This window comes from Trachemys scripta, chromosome 3 (assembly GCF_013100865.1).
Source record: "Trachemys scripta elegans isolate TJP31775 chromosome 3, CAS_Tse_1.0, whole genome shotgun sequence".
Classification (NCBI taxonomy): domain Eukaryota; kingdom Metazoa; phylum Chordata; order Testudines; family Emydidae; genus Trachemys; species Trachemys scripta.
In genome coordinates, this window is record NC_048300.1 from 158,439,361 (window position 1) to 158,466,374 (window position 27,014).

The 27,014-nt window shown below is 41.7% G+C and overlaps 1 protein-coding gene across 5 annotated transcripts in view; it reads left to right on the forward strand.

Annotated features, from left to right (window-relative positions):
• Positions 1 to 27,014, forward strand: part of HMGCLL1 (3-hydroxymethyl-3-methylglutaryl-CoA lyase like 1) — a 99,725-nt gene that overhangs the window by 44,293 nt on the left and 28,418 nt on the right. For 3 of the 5 annotated variants that reach the window (XM_034766303.1, XM_034766304.1, XM_034766302.1), the window contains exons 6-7: positions 4,773 to 4,836; positions 10,412 to 10,600. In XM_034766303.1, the coding sequence (XP_034622194.1) occupies positions 4,773 to 4,836; positions 10,412 to 10,600 (253 nt within the window). Of the gene's footprint in view, positions 1 to 4,772; positions 4,837 to 10,411; positions 10,601 to 25,214; positions 25,370 to 27,014 lie in introns of all 5 variants that reach the window. The other 2 variants (XR_004645224.1, XR_004645225.1) reach the window with 2 other exon arrangements.

The window sequence follows — 27,014 nt, forward strand, 5'->3', positions numbered from 1 at the left end:
ATGTGAAATGGCATTAAAACTTCTGCCTTTACAATTTTGCTCTTTAATGTGTAATTCAGGTAACATTGAAAATATCACATATTTTCCCAGTGATTAAAATGAAGCAAAACAGATGGGGTTAATGGAAAACCATGGCACATGATAATTGCAAGTATTCACTTGTGTTTTATTAGTAAATCTAAATGTAGCATAAGAAGAAAATGTTAAGTAAATTTTGGTTAGGCTAGATTCCTTTCACATTAATATATTCAAAAACTTCAAAAGACACACATAAATTGTAAATGCTCCAATGCATGTGTAAGTTCTTTAGGACTGTCTCTCTGGGTCAGAAATTGATATGCAAATATAACAGTAAAAATGACAGAAGTATGTGTTTCTACTTTAACTTAAAAACAAAACAAAACAAAAAAACTAGCACCACTGGACAGCTGTATTATAAATGTATGCTCCCATCCTGAAAATGCTTCTGCATGTGAGTAGTCTCTGAGGGCATTGGGGAGACCCACATGTGTAAAGTTACTCATTTGTGCAAGTGTCTTCAGGATCAGGGCCATAGAACTGGAAAATACAAAGAAATACTCAACATAATAAAAAAACTGCTCTAATTCTAAAATATGTCCTTGTAAAAGCTTCCACTCATGCAATTAGAAATTATTATACATTATTCTTTCAAATATGTTTTCTTTTTGAATCCTTAGATTTTAAAAATGACCAGTATTATGGATTTCTCAGTACCGCAAAAGAACATTGGAATGTCTGACATGATTTAGTTTATCTCTAGGTTTGAGCATCATTTGACCACCAGTTGACTTATTCAAAGCTTGAGATATATAAATACAGTATACTCTTTGTTTATTTTGTTACTTATTTTATGCCATGGTATATGGATGTTATAACACTAAGCCTTTTGTAAATCATTGTTTAGTACATGTAAGACTCCAAGTAAGACTATTTTCTCATTTATGTTAAAGAAAAAGCTCCAGTGTACTAAAAAGAATCTTCCACTGTTAAATATATGGGGGAAAAAGGTATTGTTTTTCCTTCCATGATAACACACACAATAGGATGCAAAATAATGGGGATGGATGAGGGATTGCAGAATCACTATTTATTTTAGGTATTCTATTCTGTTATTGGTTGTGGTCATGTTTGAACTTATTTGAAATAAAATATTTGGAAAACTTGCTTGTTATCTCCACAATATTTAGTTTTTTATAGCAGGATGGTTTTTTTTTTTACTTCAGTAAATATTTTCACAATAAGGAGTGTTAAAAATTAATAGACAGCTCTTCATTTAAAAAATAATTGAAAAGTTTCAATTACCAAAATACGCTAATCTGTATTGATACAACATCACACTAAACCTTTCTCTGTTTCAAGCACAATTTTCTTGTTAATCCAGCTCAGTAATGTCTCTTTCCCTTCTATTATGGCTCAGCTCAGCTTCCCTGATTTCAGCAATTTTGTTTAAGCCACGTCTGGCTTTAAAGTGCTTCATTTTCTTCACATATAAAACTGTTTATTATACTACGAACTAAACACCAACAACCTAACTTGGTGCAAATCAATACTTTTCAAAGCAGTGTATTTTTTTTTATTAATACAAATAGAAACTTTGGTCTCGTGATTATTTTTCTTGCATGCTAGGATCCTTGAGGGCTGGTCTACACAAAATTTTGTAACGCTTTTGTAACTCCTTACTGTGGATGCAGTTACATATTTACTGTAGCATATTTATATTTAATAAATTTAACAAAATCAGCTGTTTTGATATAAATACTCTATATGGATATAACTGTATCCACACTTGAAATTGCACCAAAATGGTATAGACAAGCCCTTAATAGTAATTGGAAGAACACATTTTAGCACTTGAGTGGTAAATTGATCTATATTCTTGCTCTATATTAGTTCAGCTACCCACAGTCCCAAGGAGAAGTTTTGGCAGCCATGGATCAGTGGGAAATGGGGTACCCCAAGCCTGTCCCCTTTGCCATGACCAAACACCAGCACAGGGGAGGGTTAAGAAGAAGGTTCAGCCATGATGGTAGCCCTATACCAAACCCCCTGTGCAGAGGGAATCCACATGGAGCCCTTTAAACTCTGTGAAATGCAGGATGCTTTATGCCACCAGAAAGGTAAAAAATAGCCTTAATGGGACAGAGGATCTAGCCCATCTTTTGAATAAGAGATATCCCTGCACATTGCTCGCCCGTGCCGCTTTTCGCTGCCCCCATTGGCCCAGTGGGGGCCGCGAACGGCCGAACCTGCCGCGTCAGCAGGTAAATAAAACTGGCTCGGCCCGCCAGGGTGCTTACCCTGGCGAGCCGCATGCCGAACGTTGCCGACCCCTGGTCTAAACTAACTAACCTATGTTTCAGTATTATGTGCTTTATATATTTTTTGTTCATATCTTTAAAAGAGTTGTTTTTTAAAGGAGATATTTATTCTGTCTTGTACAGCACCTAGCACAATGGGGTCCTGGTGCATGACAGTGGCTCTAAGGTGCTACTGCAATATAATAATAGTAGTTTTGAATAGTCTGTTTAATGCCATTTGCAAATGAGCACTATATAAATGTAATTTTGTTACTTTTTTAATAAGGAAAACTAAAATGTGAATATAACAATCCTGTTCTGATTGATACATTTTGGTCTTGGCTTGGAGAATCTCTTTCTGGGGGAATCTACTGTCACACCCTCCCACACATCCCTTCTTGTAGTAAAGGCTGGTTGTTTCTGACAAATGGCTTCCTCCAAGAGGACCTAGTTTATCAACTTATTTTGAATTCACCTACTGATGGGCATATACATTTTAGCACGATTAGCCAATAAAAATAAATACATCTGCAGCAAACATGGTATACTATATGCTGCCTTGCACTATAATACTAAACAGGAAACAGCAGCATATGAATCTGCAACTGGCTTCTCTAGAGGCTGCACACTTCCACAGGTGATAGCAGGGGTGGATCTGGCTCTGGAACTATCTCTGAAACAAGCTGACAAAGAGCAGATAGCATTGTAGAATTTAGTTTCTTCTTGGATTTATTTTGCTTTTAATGCACTTTGGTTGTGATAAATTTGCTCAGTTATTCTGTGTGTAGCTAATGTCCGGCACGTGAGAGTCTTTTGCAAGGCCTGTGTAGTGATAGAACTTGGCTCCTGTTCCCAATGTGCTTTAGTTGCAGGGACCACATAGTGTACACGCCATTTGTGGATCATTTGCCATTTGGTTTTGGTTGTTGGGGAACGTTGAACAATCTTCCTTCCCCTTGCTGACCCGTTGTGACCATTCAACATTTCCATTCAAAATATGATACAAGAAATTTGGGGGAGGGGTTGGATATAACTAGGATAGGGCCAAATGATACCCACCTTCAGTGAAACTCTGAGCAGGGGAAAAGGGCTTGGGGAAACTCAACAAGGTGAACCTTGCAGAGTTTCTCTTTTTTCGTTCTTGTACTGAAGACTAAGAGGGATTCTAATCTCATGGGAATTCCCCCAATCTTGCAGAACCTGGGATTCTATGGGGAAATAAAGTTACAGCTGCATGATTCCTGAAGCATATGGATCCCCTCACATTCCTGGCTGGCCTTCTCCTCACCTCTGGATGCATGGTTTTGGGTACGTTCTGCTGTTTCCTTGATTGTATACGAAGGACTCTGTCTTGCAAACTGCTGGCACTCCGGTCCTGATTCAATGAAGATCATAAGCACATGCTTAAAGATAGCTGTGTGCTTTAGTGGATCATGGCCAGAGTGCTGAGTACCCTGCAAGATTAAGTCCTAGGGATATGATCAAAACCTATTTTTAAGTCAATGGAAAGGCTCCCATTGACTTCAGTGGGCTTTGGATCAAGCCCTAAGACTTTCCATGAGGTGAAGGGAAGATCCTCAGAAGAATGTTAATGCCAGTAAGAACCCTGCAGATTTCAATTTTCCCCCAGTTCTATACTGTAGAGATTCCTTTGGCAACATCATTTATGTGGAACAGACTCTGTTGAACTTACAAAAATCACACTTTAATTACACCACTCACTGGGTGGATTTCTGCTTGGAAGTCCATTAGCATTTGAGGGGAATGTCTGAGTAGAGTAAGTGCTGCCTATGTTTACTTTCCACCTTCTACCTTGCCATGCCCTCCCATACCTCCATGCCCATCTGTGTTAAGTAAGCCTAGCAGGGCAGCGCTTTTGCTAGCTGGTGTGAAGGGGTAGGAGTACATCATTGCCCTTTAAGCACATGTTTTCCCCACTCTGCTTCAGGGGTCGTTCATACCACATCCCAATCAGATGCAATTCTTCTTGCTCTGATGTACTGTTATGTACATGCGTATGTAAAATATGTTTCATTAATGTGCAAATATATCCTGTATATTATGTAAAAATTACCACTTTTATACTGATTATAGATTATAATCCCATCTCACTGTTAAAAAAATAGCTACTTTTTCATACAGATAAGTATAAAACAAAAAAGTCTGACTTTGGAAACGTTAAGTGAAGTTTCCAGCAACAGCATTATCTTGGCCATGTTCCCTGTCCTTTATATTTAATGATGCATTGAGCATGAAGAGAAGTATATCAAACTACATGTTTAGAGTTAAAAGAAAAATAGTAGTTCTCTATTTGCAACCTTTATTTTGCATGTCTTGACCTAATTGTGCAACCTTATTCTTGCATTAACATTTTGTTGCATTTAATAAGTAGATATGCATAATATATATGCGTACATTGTATACACTTATCTATGTCTGTCCTTTTGAATGTAGGTATGTATCTTGTGCACTGGGATGCCCGTATGAAGGAAACATCATACCAGCTAAAGTGGCAGAAGTAAGAATGCATCTGTCTTTCATATGTTCTAAACACGCTTGAATTATTTTCTCTGTTTAATCCTAGAAGGGTCAATAATGAATCAAAATCAATGTAAAAGGAACACAAAAACCAAACAAACTCTAGACTTGGGTGAATAATTTTGCTCAGCACTATCCGCTTAGATGTAAAGAAAATAATGTGCTTTGGTGGTAATCCATCACAAAGCAAAAAATGAGGAGTTATTTCCTTCAAACAGAAGGGCAAGGAAATACTTTGGAAAATAGACTCAAACGCACATGAGAATAGACCATGTTGCATGAGATTTTTTTCCAGCATGATCCCCTGTAAGCAGCAGCTGCTGTTAAATTCACTATGTGCCGACACCAGTTTGCTGCTCCCCTACAGTCAAACTTGCCATTGAATCGTGGTCCTCTGGGCATACAGCACCCAAGTGCTGGCATCTGCAGTAGCTGCACTAATTGAGAGAATGGACCAGGGACCCACCCACAAAATACTTTCCTACTACAAAGCTGTTGGGGGGCGTAAATACATAAGGAAGGGGAGACTGATGAACGCGGTTAAAAGAGGCTGCCTTCCCAAGTAGGGGAAGAGACAAGAGGCAAAACTGACAGGAAAGTAAGGCCTGGTCTGCACTACACAGTTAGGTCGACATAAGCTGCCTTGCATTGACTTAGCTGTGGAAGTGTCTTCACTGAAATTTGGCTCCCGCTTGCTAAGTACCTCTCTATGCTGATTTAGTAACACCACCTCCCCGAGCGGTGTAGAGTCACGGTCAATGTAATTAGGTCAACGCAGTGTCAGTGTAGACACTGCGTTGCTTACGTTGACTTGCTGGCCTCTGGAGCCATCCCTTGTTCCACACTGACAATACAATTGATAAAGATGCTCCTGGTGAGGACATGCACCACTGACAGGAGCCAAGCGTGCGCACACACACACACACAAGCAATTTAATAACTGCGGTGGCTCTATCCTGACATAAGTTAGGTTGACATAATTTTGTAGTACAGACATGGCCTAAGAAACAGCTGGATAGGCCTCCAGCAGAGGGGGGCAGGGGAACTGTGGAAATGAGAGGGGAAAGAGAAATCAAGAGGCACAATAAAACAGAGGTAACAGCTGTAAAGATTGTCATTCTGGGGAAAGACACATCACACTCTTGGCCTTTGGCAATACTCCCTTTTTTTTTTTTTTGCCCAATTGCTTTTGCAGCCAGTCAACATTTGTATTCAGCGTGGGGAGCTTGCAAGGCATGTCCTCTCTCTCCACATCTTCTCTCCATACTGGTGCCAGTTGGAGCTTGTGATAATGCTCCCACAGCAGCCACACACTTATGCTCTCTGGAAAATTTGCTAGATTGGAAGGCATTCAGTATTTCTGAATTAACTGGTTTTAAGAAGAAGTGAAAGTTAAGTGGCACAGCTTTAGATACAGTGATAATGACAGATTCAGCTGTGCTGTAATGAATTGCTTATTGCAGACATTTCCCCAAGAAGGCTTCTTTCAATGTGTTGCTTATTTAAGGACCACTTACCTTTCTTGCACAAAACTAGTCCCTTACAGAGTTACAGTAGGAGTGCTCTTTAATGGCCCTATCCCATAAACCTTTACTCGTATAAGTATTGCATACTGTACCTTAATCTCATTCAATGTCTTCTTCAATAGCCATACACCTATGAGCACATTGTGAGTGATCAAAATAAAATAGCATCTTAAAGTAACTAATTTAGGCTCTGATTCAGCACATATGTCACTAGAAGCATGTAAGCAAACCTGGGTGAGTGGCACACAGACACATCTGCTTATGTAATTTGCTGGGTCAGAGCTGTCACAGTTACGGGGCTAAATGCTCATCTCATACCTCCTGATCTCTTTGAGCACACCCCCTCTCAGGCCTCAGCCCTCAAGCCATCACTTTTCTCAGGATGGAGTCACACTATTCTCCCATTCTCAGAACAGGCCCTGGATTAGTCTTCTGTGTCTCAACACGATTTATCTCAGGAGATCTGACTTTATGTCCTTACCCTGCAATTCTGTTCCCTCCAGGAGCAATAACAGCAAAGTTTTCTGAAATGCTTTTGTTCTGATGAGTAATACATCAGATCTTAAAATAATAAAATAGACAAAATGCATGTCTAGCTTACCAGATTTCTAACCATCTTCTACTCATAGTCTGTTTCCTTAATTCACAAGACATTTCTCTCTCCCTCTGGGTAAGGGCTACTCATGTGAGTAAGTGTTTGCAGGATTGGGCCATCAATTCATTTTTCAGTCCACCTTTAGCACCAAGTCACTATTTGGAGTAGGATAGCCTAGTAAAATAGTATGGGTAGCATAGAAAAAGGTTTTATTTTGATAATGTTAATGAAGTTGCTCCTCTTGAAGATAAAACCCCCCACACTGCTAACATACTGGCTTGGTAATTCCCAAACTCCTGGAATTTTGAAGAATGTAATTCATCAGCCTTGTCCTAGAATATTAGGATGCAGTAGTTGTATGACAGTGTGAGAGTACTTGCCTACTCATCTTTCCAATCCATGAGGTTTCTCTGTAGTTAAAAGAAAAAAATTGTTGGCTTTTTTTCAAAACTCAATTTAAGAATTTAACTTTTGATCATAGCAAGGTAATAGAGTTAAAGTCCAGAAGGGACCAACATATCAACTAGTCTGACCTCCTGTATATCCCAGACCACGAACACCATCTAGCACCCACACACACCTCTCAACAACCAAAATTAGACCAAAATATTACAGGCCAAAGGAGCCTAACCTATCATGTGCCAAAGGCAGAAAATAGGAGGGACTGAGATGCACCAGTGCCTGAGATCCTGCATGGCAGAGAATTAAGTGAGATTACCTAATTAACCCAGCAAGTGACCTGCACCTGGCACTGCAGAGGAAGGTGAAAAACACCCAGTCACTGCCAATGTGACATTGTGGGGCTCGGAAGGAATTTTCCTCTTACAGTTAGACTTTGAGCATGTGAGTAAGAACCAAACAGCTGAGCATGTGAGGGAGAGAGAATGCTGGGTGCCACCTCAGAGCACTGGCCTGCCCCGTCCAGTGTCCCATCTCCAGCTGTGTCCATCTTTGATGCTTCAGAGAAAGGAGACCCAAATACATAGATAAAAACTAGAATACAGTTTGGGGAAAAATCCCTTCCTGATTCTTCCAGGTGGCCAGCTGAAGCACTGAAGCATGAGCTTTGGGAATATCAGACATAAAGCAGAAGGGACTGCCAGGGCTGCCAACCCCTGTCCTGCCCCCATCATCACAAGCAACCCCCTCATATAATCCCACTCCTAAATTTGCCCAACTCTCTTAAAACTAATTAAATTGTTTGCCCTCACAACTCCTATTGGAAGGCTGTTCCAGAACCTCACCTCGATAGTTAGAAAGGTATGTGAGGGCACTCAGTTGATGAAGAGAGGAGCAGGAGCAGAGCAGAATTTTTCCTTCTTCTACCTGACCCTTTAGGGCTCTCTCTTTGGGAGGAAGGGGGACCCAAAGACCCAGCAGTTGACGGAAGGAAGGTGGTTTCCAGCAGCTTATAGGGGAAGCGAGGGATAGAGATGCCTCTGCTCTTCTTGTCATCCCGAAAGTGCACCTCCAGACAATATCTTCAGCAGATAATTAAAAGGAGGGTCTAGAAAAAAAGATGCAATCTAATATTATAAACTCATGTTGAAATTAAAAAAAAAAAGATTGAGGTTTATGGGCAGAAATCCCCAAGAGTAACAGTGCCTTTCTTGCAGCTATGGTCTATTCAGGCACCTGCAGTGTGTTTGATGTATAGATGTGCAGCAAGACATGGGCCTTCCTTACACCAAGGTGCTTACAATCAAATGAATGTCCTTCTATTTTATTTTTTTTATATTAAGTGTGTGCGAAATTTATTTTGATTGGAACGTGGATCTTGGATCTGAAAGCAAGAATGGTTTTACTACATTTGCCATAGCCCTAGTGCTCATATCCGCCTTACAAGCTTTGAACAGAACAATTCAATCCACTTGAGTCCTTTTTCATCTGTTCTTTGAATTAAGCAAATAACAGCATTGCTCCAGTACTTCCGGGACTGGTGGCAAAGCACTTTGTCAACCTCCTCCAACATATATATATATATAGCAATCCTGCTGATGATGTCCTTCAATTGCTTTAACAGTACCGTGCAGTACAAATGAAACTATCTTGCAAAGCAGTGTATTTTTTGTTCTGTAATAGTAGATTTGCGGACTGGGATTCTGTCTCTGCAGGGTGTCCTTTTCGGTATGTTTGATGCACAGGTGGGAATGCTGTAAGGAATAAACCTGTTCAGCAACTGAAAATAATTTTTTTGACCGTTTCCCAACAAATTCAAAGAGACTATGATGGTAGTTGGAAATGCCTCCTAATAAAAAGTATGAGCTTAGTCCTGCATTCCCTTATTTGCACTAAGTTACTCATACGAGTAGTTCTAGTGAAGTTTATGATACTGCTTACATGAGTAAGAACTATTCATGAGAGAAAGGGTTTGTAAAATTGGGCTGTATGTTAGGAGTAAAGGAACCTTGTAGACTTTTAATTGTGTAACAGTTTTGAAAATTTTTCACTACAATTTTTTTATTAGTGTCCAGTTTCCTAAAAATCAAGCAATCTAGGGACTAAAATTCCTTTGGTTTGCATTAGACCTTTGATTTCCAAGGAAAGAAAAATCAGGCCTCTAGTTTACCATTTATTGGCTTAGCACACTCAGTCTGCTTGTTCCTGTGAAATATGCAAACCTAAAGGCAAGTCTTTACTAAAAAAATACACAGGGAAGACAGACCAGCTGGGGGATCCCCAGGCATGGCCGTCCCTAAGGGGGTGCGGGGCCTCGGACATAGGCATCAAGTTTCTACCTGCGGCGGGTGTGTGTGTGTGCTCCCCCTGGCTTTGCTCAAACCCTGCCCCCACTTCACCCCTTCCCCCAAGGTGCCACCCCCCAGCCCCCCTTCCCACCCCCGCCCTGCCCCTTCTTGGCCCAAATCCACCCCCTCCCCTGAGTGCGCTGCACCCTTGCTCTTCTCCCCTCCCCCTCAGCACCTCCAGACGCAGCGAAACAGCTGATCGGAGGTGGGAGGGAGGGAGGGGGAAGCGCTTATTGTCAGGGCCCGCCAGCAGGCAGGAGACACAGGGGGAGGGGGAGGTTGGTAGGGGGGGGCTCCTCCCCGCCTGCCCCCTTGCCTCAGCTCCCCACTTGCCTCATCACGAAGTACAGGGCCACCAAAGCGCAGGGCCTGGGGCGGTCGCCCTGATTTGCTGTACCCTAGGGACGGTTCTGTCCCCAGGGAAGTGGATAACTTTGGGGAAAGGCTGAGGGACGTTAATCCATAAATATAACAAAATTTTGGGTGTAATGGGAGAATGAGGGAGAGTATTGTGACTTGATGAATTTGGCTTGGGAGATTATTCCATGCATGGGGGTAGCATATGAAGAGGAGAGGAACAGTGTGTTTTACTTAGATGGCAATCATTTTTTACTGTATATTCTAAGTATTATTTTTTGCTCTGGTTACATCTCACCATTTTAGAATTCTTTTCTATTTTCTAATCAGGTGTCTAAACAGCTGTATAGCATGGGCTGCTATGAGATCTCTCTGGGGGACACAATTGGTGTGGGGACCCCCGGCAGCATGAAAAGAATGTTGGAAGCTGTTATGAAGGAAATCCCAGTGAGTGCTCTTGCTGTTCACTGCCATGACACGTATGGCCAGGCTTTAGCCAATATCCTCACAGCCTTACAGGTAATTCAGACTCTCTCTTTACAGATATTTTCAGTAATGATTGCACTTTAATTCATTTGCTAAACGTCTATGAAGTGCCAATTACTTTCTGCATTTTCTATAGTTATTACAATTTTTGCACATGCTAAGGGTGAACCCTGATTGTGTCATTTCATAAACCAGTAGAGACACAAGGTGGGTGAGGTAATAACTTTTATTAGACCAACTTCTGTTGGTGAGAGAGACAAGCTTTTGAGCCACAGAGAGCTCTTCTTCAGGTCTGGGAAAGGTCCTCTGAGCATCACAGCTAAATGCAAGGTGGAACAGATTGTTTAGCATAAGTTGTTAGCACATATTAAAATCTAAATGACCATTCAAGGTAGAGTGGCCTGTTACCACCTGTGCAGTCATAGGACAAAAAGAAGGGGGGTTACTGGGTTACAGATTGTTGTAATAAGCTAAATCCAGTGTTTCTGTTCAGTCTATACTTTTTTAGTTTCTAGCGTAATTCCTACTGGGAGGCTGTTCCAGACACTGGATTTATAGTTTATTACAACAATGATCCCTTAGAATATGTGCTAACTACTTATGTTAAACAACCTGTTCCACCTTGCATTTAGCTGTGATGCTTGGAGGACCTTTCCCAGACCTGAAGAAGAGCTCAGTGTGCATCAAAAGTTTCTCTCTCACCAACAGAAGTTGGTCCAGTAAAAGATATCACCTTACCCACCTTGTCTCGCTAATATCCTGGGACTGACACGGCTACAACTACACTACATATTTCATAAGTCATTATCAGTTATATATTCTTATTCACTTAATGTCTTCAATGCCACACAAAAAAAACCACACCAAGACACAGTCATGATGATACTATGTGGCTTTGGTTTTAGTGGAAAACAAGAATATAAATTAAATATTAATGAACTCTTGGGTACCACTTTGTTGGAAGCATGTTGTATGTCCATAGGTTACCAAAGTGACTGACTGTCTAGCACCATCTAATTTAGAAAGTGCCTAAATATCAAATAGAATGATGCACAATTACTCCTTAGGTGAATGGATTTTGAGTTTTTACACCAGCCATAACAACTTATTTTGAACTGCTCAGATGGCATTAACCTAAGGCTTATTGGTTATCTATTCCACACAGGTAGTAATTATTTTGGATTATTCTTCTACTGTTAACATGGCTTTGGTGTTCTCTTTCTATTATCTATTTATGTACATCGAGATGGTAAAACAAATTAAATCAAACACCTTTCTAACATGTTTAGTTCCCTTTAAAATGTGATTTTAGTTGGCAAAAAGACTTCAGTTTTTTAAAAATTGTTCCCTTTCTATACTAATAATTTTGGATAACAGATATATTGACTTTATAGTTAAGACTTAAATAAACCTTCTTCGTCTTTCAAATCCCTCCTTAAAATTCATTGCTCTTATGATGCCTACAAAACACTTAACAATGACTAGGCAGCTGATGTATTAAAACTGCTACTTAATGACCAAATTTGTTTCACTGTTACCTGGTCCTCCCTACCCACCTTTGTTTGTTTTCTCTTTTGGTTGTCTTTTCTCATATGCTAAAATAGTAATTTCTTTGCAGTAGGGATTGCCTTTTTATGATGTGTGTAGTGTGCCCAGCACCACAGGTCCTGATCCCTAATTGGGGTTTCTTGGTTATATCATGATACAAATAGTTTAAAAAAAAAAAATGAAAAGAGAAAACAGATTGTCTCACTGATCTTGAATCAGCCTGAGTTTGTCTCATCTTCAGTACTAAATGTGTTTGTACCTAATTAGTAGTTGGATAACTTTAGTGATTAAAAACACGTATAATTTCATTTTGAAAGACACTATATAGTACATATTTTTCCTGGTGTACAAAGGATAGTGCTTTGGGATATTATGTGGGTGGCTGCTGTTTAATTCCAAATCTTGTCATTGAATAAAATAAATGCAGTCACTACCTTGCAGCTGTACAGATATTGACACATTATTTTGTATACACCAGACTGTAGTTGCTGTTTGTAATGGAACCTAATTCTGCAGTTCTGGGTACAGTTTTCTTCCAAATGTATTTATTTATTTTTCATATTCCTATTTGGAAGAGTTTTTGCTTGTGGGAAGCAGGTCAGATCAAACATTTGTCTTTCGGACAAGTGAGTGGTCAAGGCATTTTTTAGGTGAGTTCTAGTTTGGAAAGGCAGTATTAAAAACCAAATGTTGTACACTCATCCCTTCTGCAGAAGTTCACTGCAGATGCCGGGGTAGAGACAGGTCTTACAGTGCTAGGAGATAATGTGTGTGGCTTCTGCTATAGCACTATTTACATGGAAGAATGGTTCCATTGGCTAGTGGCTCCTTCATCCCCACCATCCCATAAATCCCCCACCGCAAATGCTCCTTCCATGCTAATTTCCATGTACACCATGGTACCTCAGTTCTGTGGTGTGGCCCACTGTCCAGGTTCTCCATGGATTGTGATTCCCTGTGCCTTCGCTCTTCACTTGCATCAGTTCTGCGGCCTTTCAGACCAGATGTGCCCACAGGGGAGTGGAGACCTGGATCTGGGCCTGTGTGACATATTGGCCTCTTTATGAAGTACAGTGTGGGTGTAGTATTATGCAATGAAATTAATTAGAAAAAAAACCTGTTGAGCAGCAAATTCCACTCTTCCTGCGCTACTGCAGACTAAAACCCCAGACTAAGAACTATTGTATTTCCTAAAAACCAATAAATGACAGCAGGAAAGCCACAGATCACTCTACACTAATTTAGTCAGTGCTTGGATGTGATCTCTCTTGGGGTACCTCGTATGTGGGGCAGGAAGAGGTGTTGGTGATTTCAGAAGTAATTTTTTGTACTGATCGCATTGTGTCATGCAAGTTTATACAATTCCAGGACATTTTCTTTTGGTTGGGGTTGATCCAAAATACTATAGGACTGACTGAATGAATGTGCATAAGAAATTAGCGGGCAAGTAGCTTTGCTATTTAAGTAGTGGGTTTTATGTGTGTTATTTTAACAAAAGGGTAGGTAGTGATACATGACAGAAATTAGCCAACCTTTAAAAGGTAAGTATTTTTTTAAGTTGTTGAGCGGAATAATAAAGATGAAAAGCATTGACTAGAACAGGGGTCGGCAACGTTCGGCACGCGGCTCGCCATGGTAAGCACCCTGGTGGGCCGGGCCAGTTTTATTTACCTGCTGACGCGGCAGGTTCGTCCGATCACGGCCCCCACTGGCCGCGATTCACTGTCCCGGGCCAAAGGGGGCAGCGAGAAGCCGCAGCCAACACATCGCTTGCCCGTGCCGCTTCTCGCCGCCCCCATTGGCCCGGGACAGCGAACCGCGGCCAGTGGGGGCTGCGATTGGCCGAACCTGCCACATCAGCAGGTAAATAAAACTGGCCCGGCCCGCCAGGGTGCTTACCCTGGCGAGCCGCGTGCCGAACGTTGCCGACCCCTGGACTAGAAAGATGATATTTCTTTTTTTAAAGAGATTTTTCTGTACAAATGTAAAGGACATATGAAGCAATATTTCAAAAGAATAAATAAAAGATTTTAAATAGACTGACTGTTGACTGACTAGCTGAAACTTGGCTGAAGGAGGAAACTAAAATATCAGAATATAGAATGTATAGAAGTAACAAACTCAGCAAGACTGTATGGGGTATGGCTACTTTGTTAGGCAAATACAATATTTTTGAGTAAAATTACGTATGTAGGCTGGATAATGTGACAAAGAGAAAATTTAGCTGAAAGAAACAGTGAAACATATTTATAGGAAACTATCAACCTCTAAGGGAGAATAAAAAGATCAGGAAACTTCTGTGTAGGAGAGGTCCAGTAAAGTTAGAACACTGATTGCTGTTGATTTTAGTTACCTTGAAATTAACTTGCAAAGGATTTGAAGAACACTAAGACAGGGAGTGTGTTTTTATACACATAGCACAGTACTATAAACACTTAAATAAACTTAAGGGTAAATAAGTAAACACTTTTCAGCATATTGGAAATGAATAAGTTGGGTGTGGGGAAATACTAAATGCGTGATTTATGCATTAATAACACTGCTCTACAGCCAAAATGCTTCTGAAATAAATATAGTCAAACTTTACTAATTCTGGGTCACTGAAAATGAAAATGATGCTTAAAATTGTTGATTGGCTCTAGTTTTCAAGATATGCTATTGGGTCAGTATATATGACCCTTGACTTGGGAATGGCGGAGGATAAGTGATTATAAAGGGAAGGGATCTCAATTTAAACCAGAAATGACTAAAATACATCTTTGACTGGATCTGTGAATAAATCTATCACTGGGTTTGGACAGTACTTGCTTTTTAGGCAAAACAATGAATGATGCAATCTGAAACTGGTATTGCGTCATACATGATATGAATTGCATCATGTTATTCCTAGAAGTCATGGATGATGCAATCATAAGAAAGCTTACATCACTCGGCTGAACAAATTGCCCTATATCAGCTCTAGAAATCATACAGTGTCGTGCTCTTATTTGTCAGTGTTTCATTTTGCAAAGGGACACATTTCTGTTTAGCCAAAGTGAGCAGAGATGCCTTGTACTTGTGTGAACAGTGCAGATAACTTCTGATATGTTTGTGGTGAAGTGACTTTTGCATCACAAAAGCGCAGTATAACCACTATAGTTAAGAAAGCCTATCACCTTTATTTTGGCTGCAAAATTGGAGATCAGGACAAGAGATGGGCCCCACACATATTCTGCAACACTTGTGCAACAAATCTTCGCCAGTGGTTGAACAGGAAAAGGAAATCTATGCCTTTTGCAGTGCCAATGATTTGGAGAGAGCCAACAGATAATACCATCAATTGTTACTTCTGCATGGTGCCTCCAGTTGGGAAAGGTGTGTCAAAGAAGAAAAAGTGGACTATGCATTATCCAAACATTCCATCGGCTATACGCCCAGTACCCCACGGAGAAGGACTGCCGGTTCTTGATGCACCAGAGTCATTCTCACTTGAGTCAGACGAGAAAGAGGAAGAGGATGAAACTTCTGGTCCTGAACCATCAATGTCACAGGACCCACATTTTCTCCCATCCTCCTCCTCTGAACCACACCTCATAACACAAGGTGAACTGAATGACCTTGTCAGGGATTTGGAACTACCCAAGAGTAAGGCAGCGCTGTTGGGCTCCAGCAGCAGTGGAATCTCCTGGCAGGTGATGTTAGGGTTTCCATGTTCCGTGACTGTCAAAAGGAATCTTGTCCCATTCTTCTTCATGGAAGGTGATCTTGTAGCCTGCAACAACATCGATGGTGTGATGGCAGCCCTCAGCATCGTTCACGATCCAGATGAGTGGAGACTGTTCATTGATTCATTGAAGACGAGTCTTAAAGCTGTTTTACTGCATAATGACAATGTTTTGCCATCAATTCCAGTTTGTCATGGAGTCCATATGAAGGAAACCTATGACAACATGAAACAACTTTTGAGGTGCATAAACTATGACCAACATCAGTGGCAGCTTTGTGGCAATTTGAAGGTTGTTGTTCTTTTGCTTGATCTGCAGACTGGATACACAAAGTACTGCTGTTTTCTCTGCGAATGGGATAGTCGTGCAAGAGATCCCACTACATCAAGAAAGATTGGCCACTCCGACAGTCATTGGAGCCTGGGAGGAAAAGTGTTCAGCATCCACCACTTGTTGAATCAAGGAAGATTTTGTTACCACCGTTACACATCAAGCTGGGTCTGATGAAGAACTTTGTCAAGGCCCTTGACAAAACACAAGCAGCTTTCAAGTACCTCCATGGAAAATTTCCAAGGTTAAGTGAAGCTAAGATAAAGGAAGGTGTCTTTGTTGGTCCTCAGATTCGTGAACTTCTTCGAGATGATGCATTTGACCATGCACCGCGTGGCAAGGAAAAGATGGCATGGAAAGCCTTCCAGTTAGTGGCAATAAATTTTCTCGGAAACAACAAGCAGACAACTACAGGTTGTTGGTGGAAAACCTCTTCAAGGCATACAAAAGCCTTGGTTGCAACGTGTCACTAAAGATACATTTTTTTGCACTCTCATCTAGATTTTTTTCCACCGAACTGCGGAGCAGTGAGCGACGAGCACGGCGAGCGATTTCAGCAGGACATTGCAACAATGGAGAAACGCTATCAGGGCAAATGGAGCCCATCAATGCTTGCAGACTATTGCTGGACAGTGACAAGAGATGCTCCATTTAATGAATACAAGAGACAAGCCAAGAAGCGCCAAGTAGACACTGAATAGGACTAAACTATGTACATAATAGTTTTTTGCCTTTTGTTTCATAATAAATTTTATTTAAAAATCAGCAAAAGGGTTATATAAAGTGTTACATAAACAGGACAGGTGAAATATTATCATGTAAAGCAACCATAAACACATGAAAAGACCTAGGTTTACAATTTATGATTAAAACTCTACTATCTACACAATATACATAGACATAAAATGTAAAACTTAAATATCTTAGAAACACTAGCCAATCAGTTGTTTTAATTGTCATATTTGAATTCAGCACATCAAAATACATAATAAATAGCACATTTTATCTCTGAAGCAGACGACTTCTCAAAAATTGTGGACCAGTGTAATTTGAACTAAATAGGGATTTGGTCCTGTAAATTCACACTTGGGTCAATAATGAACGGCTGCATGAGTTAATCTTGTTAACACCAGTTTGAGTATTTTTAAAAATAAAACTGTAGTCACTCATTTTCAAATAACTAACATTGATAAATGTGTGCCTCTGTTGAAGATGAGTGAAAGAAGAAGCCAAAACAACAAAAAAGAGGTAGACCTAAAACCGTTGAATTTTGATGGGATGTGGAACAAAGGGAAGATAATTTTTTACAATGAAAAATAGACTAGAAAATCCACTTATGCAAGGCTGGTATTCTGCACTGGAATCTGCAGACTTCTATCTCTGCATGTGGTTGTGTACCAAGCTGCATGAGCCATGCTAATAGATCTGAATGCATGATTACAGTTAGTGGGGAAGAGTGGAGGTGGATGGGCTAAAGCATATATAAGTAGGATTGGCCAAATTCAATTGTTACTTTTTTATAATTGATGGCCAATTTCAATGTTTATTTTAAGCATTTATTATCGATTTTTTAAAAAATATTCACAATTGTGCAAAATTATGGGTTTTAAGCATTTAAGCATTTTTTTTATCTATTTAAATTTTTGCAGTTGTGGGAAATTTGGGGAGGCTAGATAGTGGGGGGCTAAGAAAATAATGACAGTAGATGTTAAGATTCAACATAATATGTAAAAATATAAATAAGTAAATACTTTAAATTAAACTCTAAGTTCTCAAGAAGCATTCTTCTTTCTTTGCCTATCTGTAAATTTTTGATTACCATCAATGGAAATATTTTGTTTGCGTGTGTGGTGAAATTGACCTCTCATGACATTTACCAATAAAAATCTAATCCTTCCAAGTTTCTCTCTCGCTCTCTCTGTATGTCTATATGTGGGACTCACAACTATAATTTCTCTTTACCTTTTCTTGTATTTTGCATTTGTAAATTGATGGTTTGTGTTTTTAATGAATTGTATATAAGTTCATAAATTTATCCTCTTAAATCTATTTAAAAATGCTATATATTTTTTAAAAAGTAGACCTTGATGAAACTTGCAGTTGTCCTAGATTCATGTGAACACTTTCTTTAGTTTTAGTTTTCATGAGTTTTACACCTCCTGGATTTCCCCCCTCTCCCCTTAGTTTCAGTTTCAGATACACAATCTATGGTAAAGCCAGCAGGTTTTTCCTGGTTTTGTATTAAAATCATGCAAACCACAAATTTTGCATTATTTCAATGCAAAACTTTACATAGTCTCTGTAAACTTTGCCTATGTTTGCTTGAAAGGGTTCATGACCCAAAGTGAAATCTTTCAAACCAGGTGAGTTTGTTGCAAACTTGTCACACAGCTTTAATAGGAAAGCATTGTAAGACACTACATCGGGGGTAGGGTTACCATACGTCCGTATTTTCCTGGACATGTCCAGCTTTTTAGTTCTTAAATTGCCGTCCGGGAGGAATTTTTAAATATCTAAAAACGTCTGGGAAAATACGGACGTATGGTAACCCTAAGTCCAAAGTCCCGGGGCTGGCGGCTCTTTCTGTGGCAGCTCCCGGCGCCCGCCCGCCAGCAGGAGCCTGCAGTGCGGGCGGCCCCTAGGCACAGAGGTGGAGGGGGTCTCTGCGTGCTGCACCAGCTCCCTCCTGCCCAATCAGAGCTGCAGGGACGGGGCTTGCAGGCGCTGGCAGCGGGCAGAGAGCCCTCTGCCTCTCCTCCCCCTGACCCAACCCTAGGAGCCAGAGGGACCTGCCGGATGCTTCCCGGGAGCCGCCCCAGGTAAGAACCGCTGGGACTCCCCACCTTGCCCCTCGGCAGGTCCCTCTGGCTCTTAGAGTCGGGTCAGGGGGAGCGGAGGGCTCTCTGCATGTTGCCAGCGCCTATAAGCCCTGCTCCGCAGTGCCAGCAGCTCCCATTGGTGCATTTTCCAGCCAATGGGAGCCACGGAGCTTGCGCTTGTGGCAGGCGCAGCACGTGGAGACCTCTCATCTGCCCCTGATCCTAGGAGCCAGAGGGACCTGCGGCAGGAGGGGTGAATAGGCGAGGGGGGCGGGGCGAAGAGGCGAGCGGTCAGCAGCGGGGGTTGAGTAGGTGAAGGGTGAATAGGTGAGCGGGGCGGGGGGTGTGAAAAGGCCAGCAGTGGGCAGCAGGGGTTGAAGAGGTGAGCGGCGTGTGAGCCAGCGGTGGGTGAGCTGGCGGGGGTGAGGAGGCAAGAAATGGCAAGCCAGCAGCAGGCGGGGGTTCTCGGGGCGGGCATGGGGGTTTCTGGCAGGGGAGTGAGGAGGTGAGTGGCAGGTGGGAGGAGGCGAGCAGTGGGTGGGGGACTGAGGAGGGACGCAGCAAGCTAGCAGCGGGCCGGGGTGAGGACAGGTGCAGTGGTGGGGCCGAGCAGGGAGGAGGCCGGACCTGGGGCAGAGTGGTGGCGGAGCGTGGGAGGAGCGGGGGTGGACTGTGGGCAAGGCCAACACCCCCCAGGGAGTGTCCTCTTTTTTTAATGTTCAAATATGGTAACCCTAATCAGGGGTGGGCAAACTTTTTGGCCCAAGGGCCAGGGGCAGCTCCAGGCACCAGCGCAGCAAGCACATGCCTGGAGCGGCAAGCCGCAGGGGGCGGGGTGCCGGTCACCATGAGGGCGGCAGTCAGGCAGCCTTCAGTGGCATGCCTGCGGGAGCTCCACCGGTCCCGTGGCTTCAGCAGCAATTCGGTGGCAAGTACGCCGAAGCGCGAGACTGGCAGATCACCCGCAGAAACGCCGCCGAATCCGCATGACCAGTGGACTGCCCGCAGGCATGCCGCCGATGGCCGCCTGACTGCCATACTTGGGGCAGCAAAAAACATAGAGCTGCCCCTGCTGAGGGCCACATTGGGGTTGTAAAACTGTATAGAGGGCCGGGTAGGGAAGGCTGTGCCTCCCCAAACAGCCTGGCCCCCACCCGCTATCCGCCCCCTCCCACTTCCCGCCCCCTAACTGCCCACCTCAGAACTCCCGACCCATCCAACCCCCCCTGCTCCCTGTCCCCTGACTGCCCCCCGGGACTCCCTGCCCCTTATCCAACCCCCTGACCCCAGCCCCAGCCCCCTTACCGTGCCGCTCAAAGCAGCATGTCTGGCAGCCGTGCCGCCCGGCCAGAGCTAGACACACTGCCACTCTGCTCTGCAGGAGCACGCCACTCCGCCACCCAGAGCGCTGCCCACGCAGTGGCGTGGCTGCAGGGGAGAGGGTCAGCAGGAGAGAGGCTGAGAGCTACTCTCCCTGGCCAGGAGCTTAAGGGCAGGGCAAGACAGTCCCACGGGCCGGATGTGGCCCGCGGGCCTCAGTTTGCCCACCTCTGCACTACATATGCAAAATACAGAGTAAAATTAAAAGTTTTGGTCCCAGTTACCAGAGTCAACCATGGGACTGTCCCAATTTGCTTGAGGGACTGCATCACCCTGTGTGATCTTGACATCCCACAACAGCTGTTTGATCAGAACATAAAAGAAAATGAAACACTGACACTGGGATGGATTCAAAGGTAGGAGTGGATTCAAAATGTTTATCGTTAATGGAGAGCTAACCCCCCAAAATACCAGGAGGTTTTGTGGTCTAGTGTGGTGTTAAATGGCCTTCATTCCAAATAACCGATATTCAGGTTTGGCCCGCTTCAGCCCTGGGATTCAGTCCACCTCTAATCTTCTCCCTCTCCCTCTGTGTCTGAAAGGGGTGGGGGCAGGTGTGAGGGTAGACATGAAGGATAAATTCTGCAAAGACTTAAATTCTCTCCTTCTTCCTTCAGGCTGATAGGGCCCAGCAGTCGTCTACCAGCTCTCATGTTCACCTACAGGAAATGCCCCCCCAAGCCTCTCATCTGCACTAGACACTAGGCACAAGTTGCAATGAAAATACAAACTCACTTAAATTTACGGGTTTTCTAAACTGTCTTTACTCCTTATTAACCTTAAACTGGACCTCCAGGATGTTGCAAGGAAGCCAAAAAACTTCGTCAATCTTGCTCAGAAGGAAAAATGTTCCTGATCCCCAAAACGGGCAATCAGGGAGTCCTCGGGATGGTTGAGGGCAATGTTTCTCACAATGCTGTAGGGGGAAAGAAGGTTTTATAGGTGGCTGCCTATATTCCTGTTTGAATGATAAACCTAATCCTGGGATTAGGCAGCCTGAAACCTTGTATAGGCATCTTTTAAAATTATTAAATGTTAAAAAGCAAAAATAATTAGAGTAGGTTTAGTGAAACTATTGGCATTATGTTACACGTAGGTTTTTACACCAGCAGGGAGGCATTATGCCCAATGCATGAGGCACAAGCAGTCATAAGAGCTGGCTTCTATTTCTGGCTCTGCCACTGACTTGCTGTGTGGCCATCGGGAAATTACTTCTCCATTTCCCCCTGTGTAAAATAGAATTGATACACATCTTCCCTTGTAAAGTGCCATTAAATCTATGGATGTAGAGCACTGTAGATGTGCAAATTATTATTATTAGTGCAGTACCAATTCAAAGGCTATTTTCAATGCATAATGTGGAAACTATAGGACAAACTTTTCTGAAACTTACGGGGGGTGTTTTTTTGAATAAATGTAATTTTATGATGAAAAGAGGAAAGAATGAGAGGAGGAAGGGCAATAAAAAGCAACAGAACTATTAAGTTGTGTAAACATGCCAAGTGACCTAATTATCGTCACTCTTGCCCTCCTTTCCCCTCCACATTCTTGTTTGTTTCTGACCTTCGCCAGTGTTGTGTTGAATGTAAGTTGTACAATTTTGGGGGCAGGGCATCTTGTTTTGTAAAGTATCAGAGGTGTAGCCATGTTAGTCTGAATCTGTAAAAAGCAACAGAGGGGTCCTGTGGCACCTTTAAGACTAACAGAAGTATTGGGAGCATAAGTTTTCGTGGGTAAGAACCTCACTTCTTCAGATGCTTGTTTTGTAAAGCATCTAGCTCATTGTAGGGTGCTTGAAAAAATACAATAGTATATCTGCTTTGGGAAAATAAGTATGGAAGATGGACAGGTTTTAATAGACAGTATCACAATTCCACTTTGTTCAGTAAACTGCTATTTAAAACGGAAAAGCACAGCTTGAGTAAGAATAGCCAATATGGGATTCAGGAAGGGATGGTCATGCTTCACTATTTCACTGGAATTCTTTGAGATGGTTACTGCCAAAGCAGACAAAGGATATGTAGTGACCATCGTCTGCTTTGATTTTTCAGAAAACAGTTTACAGTGTTCTTTACTGGAAGTCAATGTTAAGGCGTGGAAACATGTAATAAGTGGAAAGTTGGCTAAATGGCAGGAAACAAATGGGAGCTGTAAAATGGAATTTTTTCAAGCTGAAAAGAACATACCAGCAGGGTAGTGGAGGGCTCAGTCTGTGGATCCCAGGTTTTATTACTTAAACAAATGACTTACAGTATCATTGATGCTGGTATAGAGGGCAAGTTTTCAGCCATTAAACTGTGAATAATCATAATGAGAAATGAGAGAGTTGGACACTTAAGTACATAGACGGTTAGTATTCTGCAGTATGCCAAATAAAACCAATTTTGGAGCAAAAACATAAGAATAGGAACATATGCCGTTTTAGAATCAGTAAAAGACCATTTAGTCCAACACGCTTGTCATTTAAAAATTGTATCTCACCCTCACCTTTCTGCTTTTTAGCTTGCTTCTCCAGGAAATGATCTCGCATAGGTGCCTTGTAAGGCCCAGCCTAAATTTGAAATTGCCTTAAGAATCAGCTTAAAAAAGATAAAGCTTATGAACACGGACTACGCCTTTACATTTTTGCTAGCAGATTGAAGACGTAATTAGCAAGATAACAGCATTTCTCAGAGAACATGAGGGAAACAACTTTTTTTCCTACCTTTCAGCAATTATATAATAAGCTAGGAGTTTATTTGGTTTAGAAACTTGAGCTGAAATCAATAAGTAACATGAGATAGGGAAAGCATCCTTAAGGTTTCTTAACACCAGTAGTTAACTAAGCAAAGAAGAGTAAGACTATATCCAGTGAAAGCGGAAATTGAGAGGAAAACAGACAAGACAGACAAGAAATGGCAGGTGAACTGTGAAATGAAGAAAAGGCTCCAGATCATAAGGTTCCAGTGAAGAAAACCCAAAAGAGGGGGTGGAGTGCAGGAAACCAGAAAACCACTGGTACCAGGAGACCTAGTAATACCTAACCAGGCAGCTACTTTTATAAGTGAAAAAACCCACACTAAAGCAATGAGCAAAGCAGACTTAATTATGGAAAAGATTGGGAAATATGGAAAACACAGGTGTTCATATTCACAATAGTAGAGATGTTTGCAACCTTTCTCCTGCTATTTGTGTGTTGTTCTTTTTTGTAGGAACTACTTTTTAAAATGGAAGAATATGTTGCCACAAAACTCTGTAAAGAAAGGGAAAGAGCCTTTCACCTGTTTGTTTGTTTGTTTTTAAATAAAATTTGTGATTATAGCAATAAGTCACTGCAGGTATGTATTAGTAGGCAATTGGTGCTCTTCTCAAGTGGTCAAAGCCTTTGGCCCCTGTGCTTCAGAGCATACCAATAACCTTCTAATACACACATCCATTGCTTATTGCTATAGGCACAAACTTATCCCTAAAACTAATTATGTAGATTCAGAGAGGTGAAATTGTGAGCTCTTCAGGGGAAGGTTGTTTATTTGTATTAAAGTAGCCTCCAGAGGTCTGAACTGAGACTGAAGCCCTATTGTACATACACATAGCAAGATGCAACCCCTTCTCCCACCCCCAATCCCAAAGAACATACAATCTAAATAACATGCTTCTGGTTCAGTGCCCAGCACCTTGTTAGCACTTAAAAAGTAATAACAAGCCCTTTTTCTTCCAACACCACCCACAGTTTAATGATTGTGTCTCAGAAATTTGGAGCCCTGGCAGTTACTGAGCCAACAGACCTGCTGACTAGTTGGGTTTCAGTGTACTATTCGGACAAAGAGATTCTGCAGCCATTATGGATTATCCTGATCTTCAAATTCCCCTCACTAGACTTTACTTTGAGCTGTAGGCGGAACTGCAACTCTCTTTGGCTTAAGTTCAAACCTCAACTGTTTGTCTCAATGGTTTTTCTCATTCTAGAATTTCTCATTCTAATATATGAGAGAGAGACACACACACACAGAATGCACCCAGGAGAATTACAGTGGCAACTGGGAGGTCAAATCTGTAGTGTTTAGGGGATTTAAAGGCTAGAGGTCAAATACCTCCCTGCTGTAATTTCACTGAAGTCAACAGATTTACACAAAGGATGAATTTGGCTCTTTCTCTCTTCGTTTTCTTCATATCTGGTTAAATTGTTTTCTCCTGGAATTAAATTTTTATTGTACCCACAGTTCCATATTAAATATCTACTCTTTCCCTACTGTGAATTTCCCATGCATTAAGTGCCATCAAGTAGCATGTCTCACATTTTGCGAGGTTTTCTTTTCTGAATTCCAGTATTTTTGTGCAGTTGTCTGGTCAGCAGCCACGTATCAGCATTTAAAACCTGATAATATGTTCTTCAACTTCATTTATAACTTTCTGGTGTGTTTCTAGTTATTAGATCCAGAACACTCAGGTCATTCTGATCTAGTTGGCTTTTCAGCTAATATGTAATTAAGCAATTTTGTACTACTTCCATTAACTTGCTTCCTTCCTTCCATCTCTTCCCATGAAAAAAGCATAAAGAATGAGACAATGTACGTCAAATGGTATTTAGCTTCCAGGCAGATTCTCTTCTGCTACATCCTTTTTTGAGATACAGTTCTGGGCAGGTAGCTAGTGAAAGGAACAGAAACCATGGACTCATAGTATTATCAGAGGACAAACCTGTCGACCTTGGTCAGTCTACACTCAAGATTCCTGGCTCCTTATCCCTTTTTCCTCACTCTAGCATTAGTTACATGTCTTGCGAAGTTGCTGGTGCAGCCAATGTTTGCACAATTTCCATCTAACGCTTTTTGGTTTCTCTGTTAGGATTCATATGGGCCTTAGAGTAATTTATGTATGTTTTACCAGCAGATTTTTTGCCTTTTTGAGGGCAACATGCTCCATAGAATACCACATTCTGTGCCTCTTCCTTTCTGCTGGCCACCTCCAATCCCTTTTTGCCTTATATTGCCTCCGTCAACATGTAAGTGGAGTGGAGAGGATGCCAGCAACTCCACAGGGAGGTAGGGAAATCATAGTAAGCAGATGTCTTTCCCATACATTCATTCCCTCCACTGTATTTTGCATGGCACTTGTGTGAATTTTCTCTCTTCCACTGTTGTCTTCCTAGTCACCATTTGGTAGTTGTAATCCCATGTGCCCACAGCAATGGCCTTTGTAGAGACCTCCTTTTATCATTTAAACTGTATCTTGTTAAACTTGACTATTTAAATGACTAAGAGTCAGTATAATCCAGTTCTGAAGTGGGATGGGCAGTAATCCAGCTCTTTCTCTTAGGGACAGATATTCATTTTTTGGACTAGAAATTAATTACTTCCAAATGCTGAAAATGCAGAAAGCCTTTTCAAAAAGTTGATCGGGTGCTTATAGAATCAAGTTAATTTGAAAAGTTTTCAGAATGTAACTTAATCACTTCAAAAATATTTAAAAATTAACTCTTTAGTATTTACAGAAGGTGCCAAAATTAAAAAAACTGAAGTCCAATATGCACAGAATAGTTAAAGAATAGGGAATGGTAGGGTCAGCTTCTCTGCATGCCACTTTGCCATTGAGACTTAACTGATCTTGCAGAGGTGAAAGGGTATTTGACTGGCTTCTCAACTGAGATTAACAACATGGCTGATGGTAGATTTGGGGACACGTAATTGGACTATTTATTTTACAACTTTTAATCAAGGGCATCTTGGTTAGATTAACCAGAAAGCAGATGGTGGGGGATAGTCTGTGTATTACCAAGATACATGTATTTGTTTTATCTTGGGCTTCACTCACTTCCTGAATCAAGTGAACAAAAATTTATTGTTTTGACATATTGTGTATATATTACACACACACACACACACACACACACACACATGCACACATATAGTTAAAATAATATTATTCAGGTTGCAAAGTCAAATATTCAAAAGTTAGGAAATGCCAGAATTAAGGTTGCCTATGCAACCTTAATTCAGCCCCCTTGTGCATGTGCATTATGATTCAGTCTTTAATTATTTAGTGTTAGTTTTAGTCAAGGGTTTGTTGCCATTCTTTCATATGCAAGAGATGGTGGGAGTTGCAACCTATGATGTAGATGGTTTGCAATGTCTCATGTGACTGAATAGTCCAATGTGAGATTTGCATGATCTTTGGCAGTTATTGCAAATGTATGTATCTTGGTTGGGGGCTGCTTGCTTCCTACAGCTCTTTTCTCTTCAAGCTGTAGGAGCCAGCTTCTGTCATGGACTTTGATACCCTGATGCAGACGATGGTGCCACTTCTTACAATCACTTGCCAAGATTTCCTATTGGTCAGGATCAATTCCAAATTCCTTCATATCTTGCTTGCATGCGTCCTTATAGTGAACACTGTTGTTCTTGTTCCCTTTGATAGCTCCCCATATAGCATGTCCTTGGGTATGCGTCCATCTTCCACTTACTCAGATGGCTCAGCGAGTGCAGTCGTCTTTGCTTGAGCAGAGCTATCACATTTGATAAATTTTCCCTTTGAAGAACCTATGCAGTGTTGACTTTATCTTGCCATTTGGTGTGGCGTATGCAGCGTAAATAACGTAGGTGGAAACTATTTAACCTTTTCTCCTGATGAGCATAAATTGTCCATGTTTCCCCACCATACATGAGAGTGCTGAGAACACAAGCTTGGTAC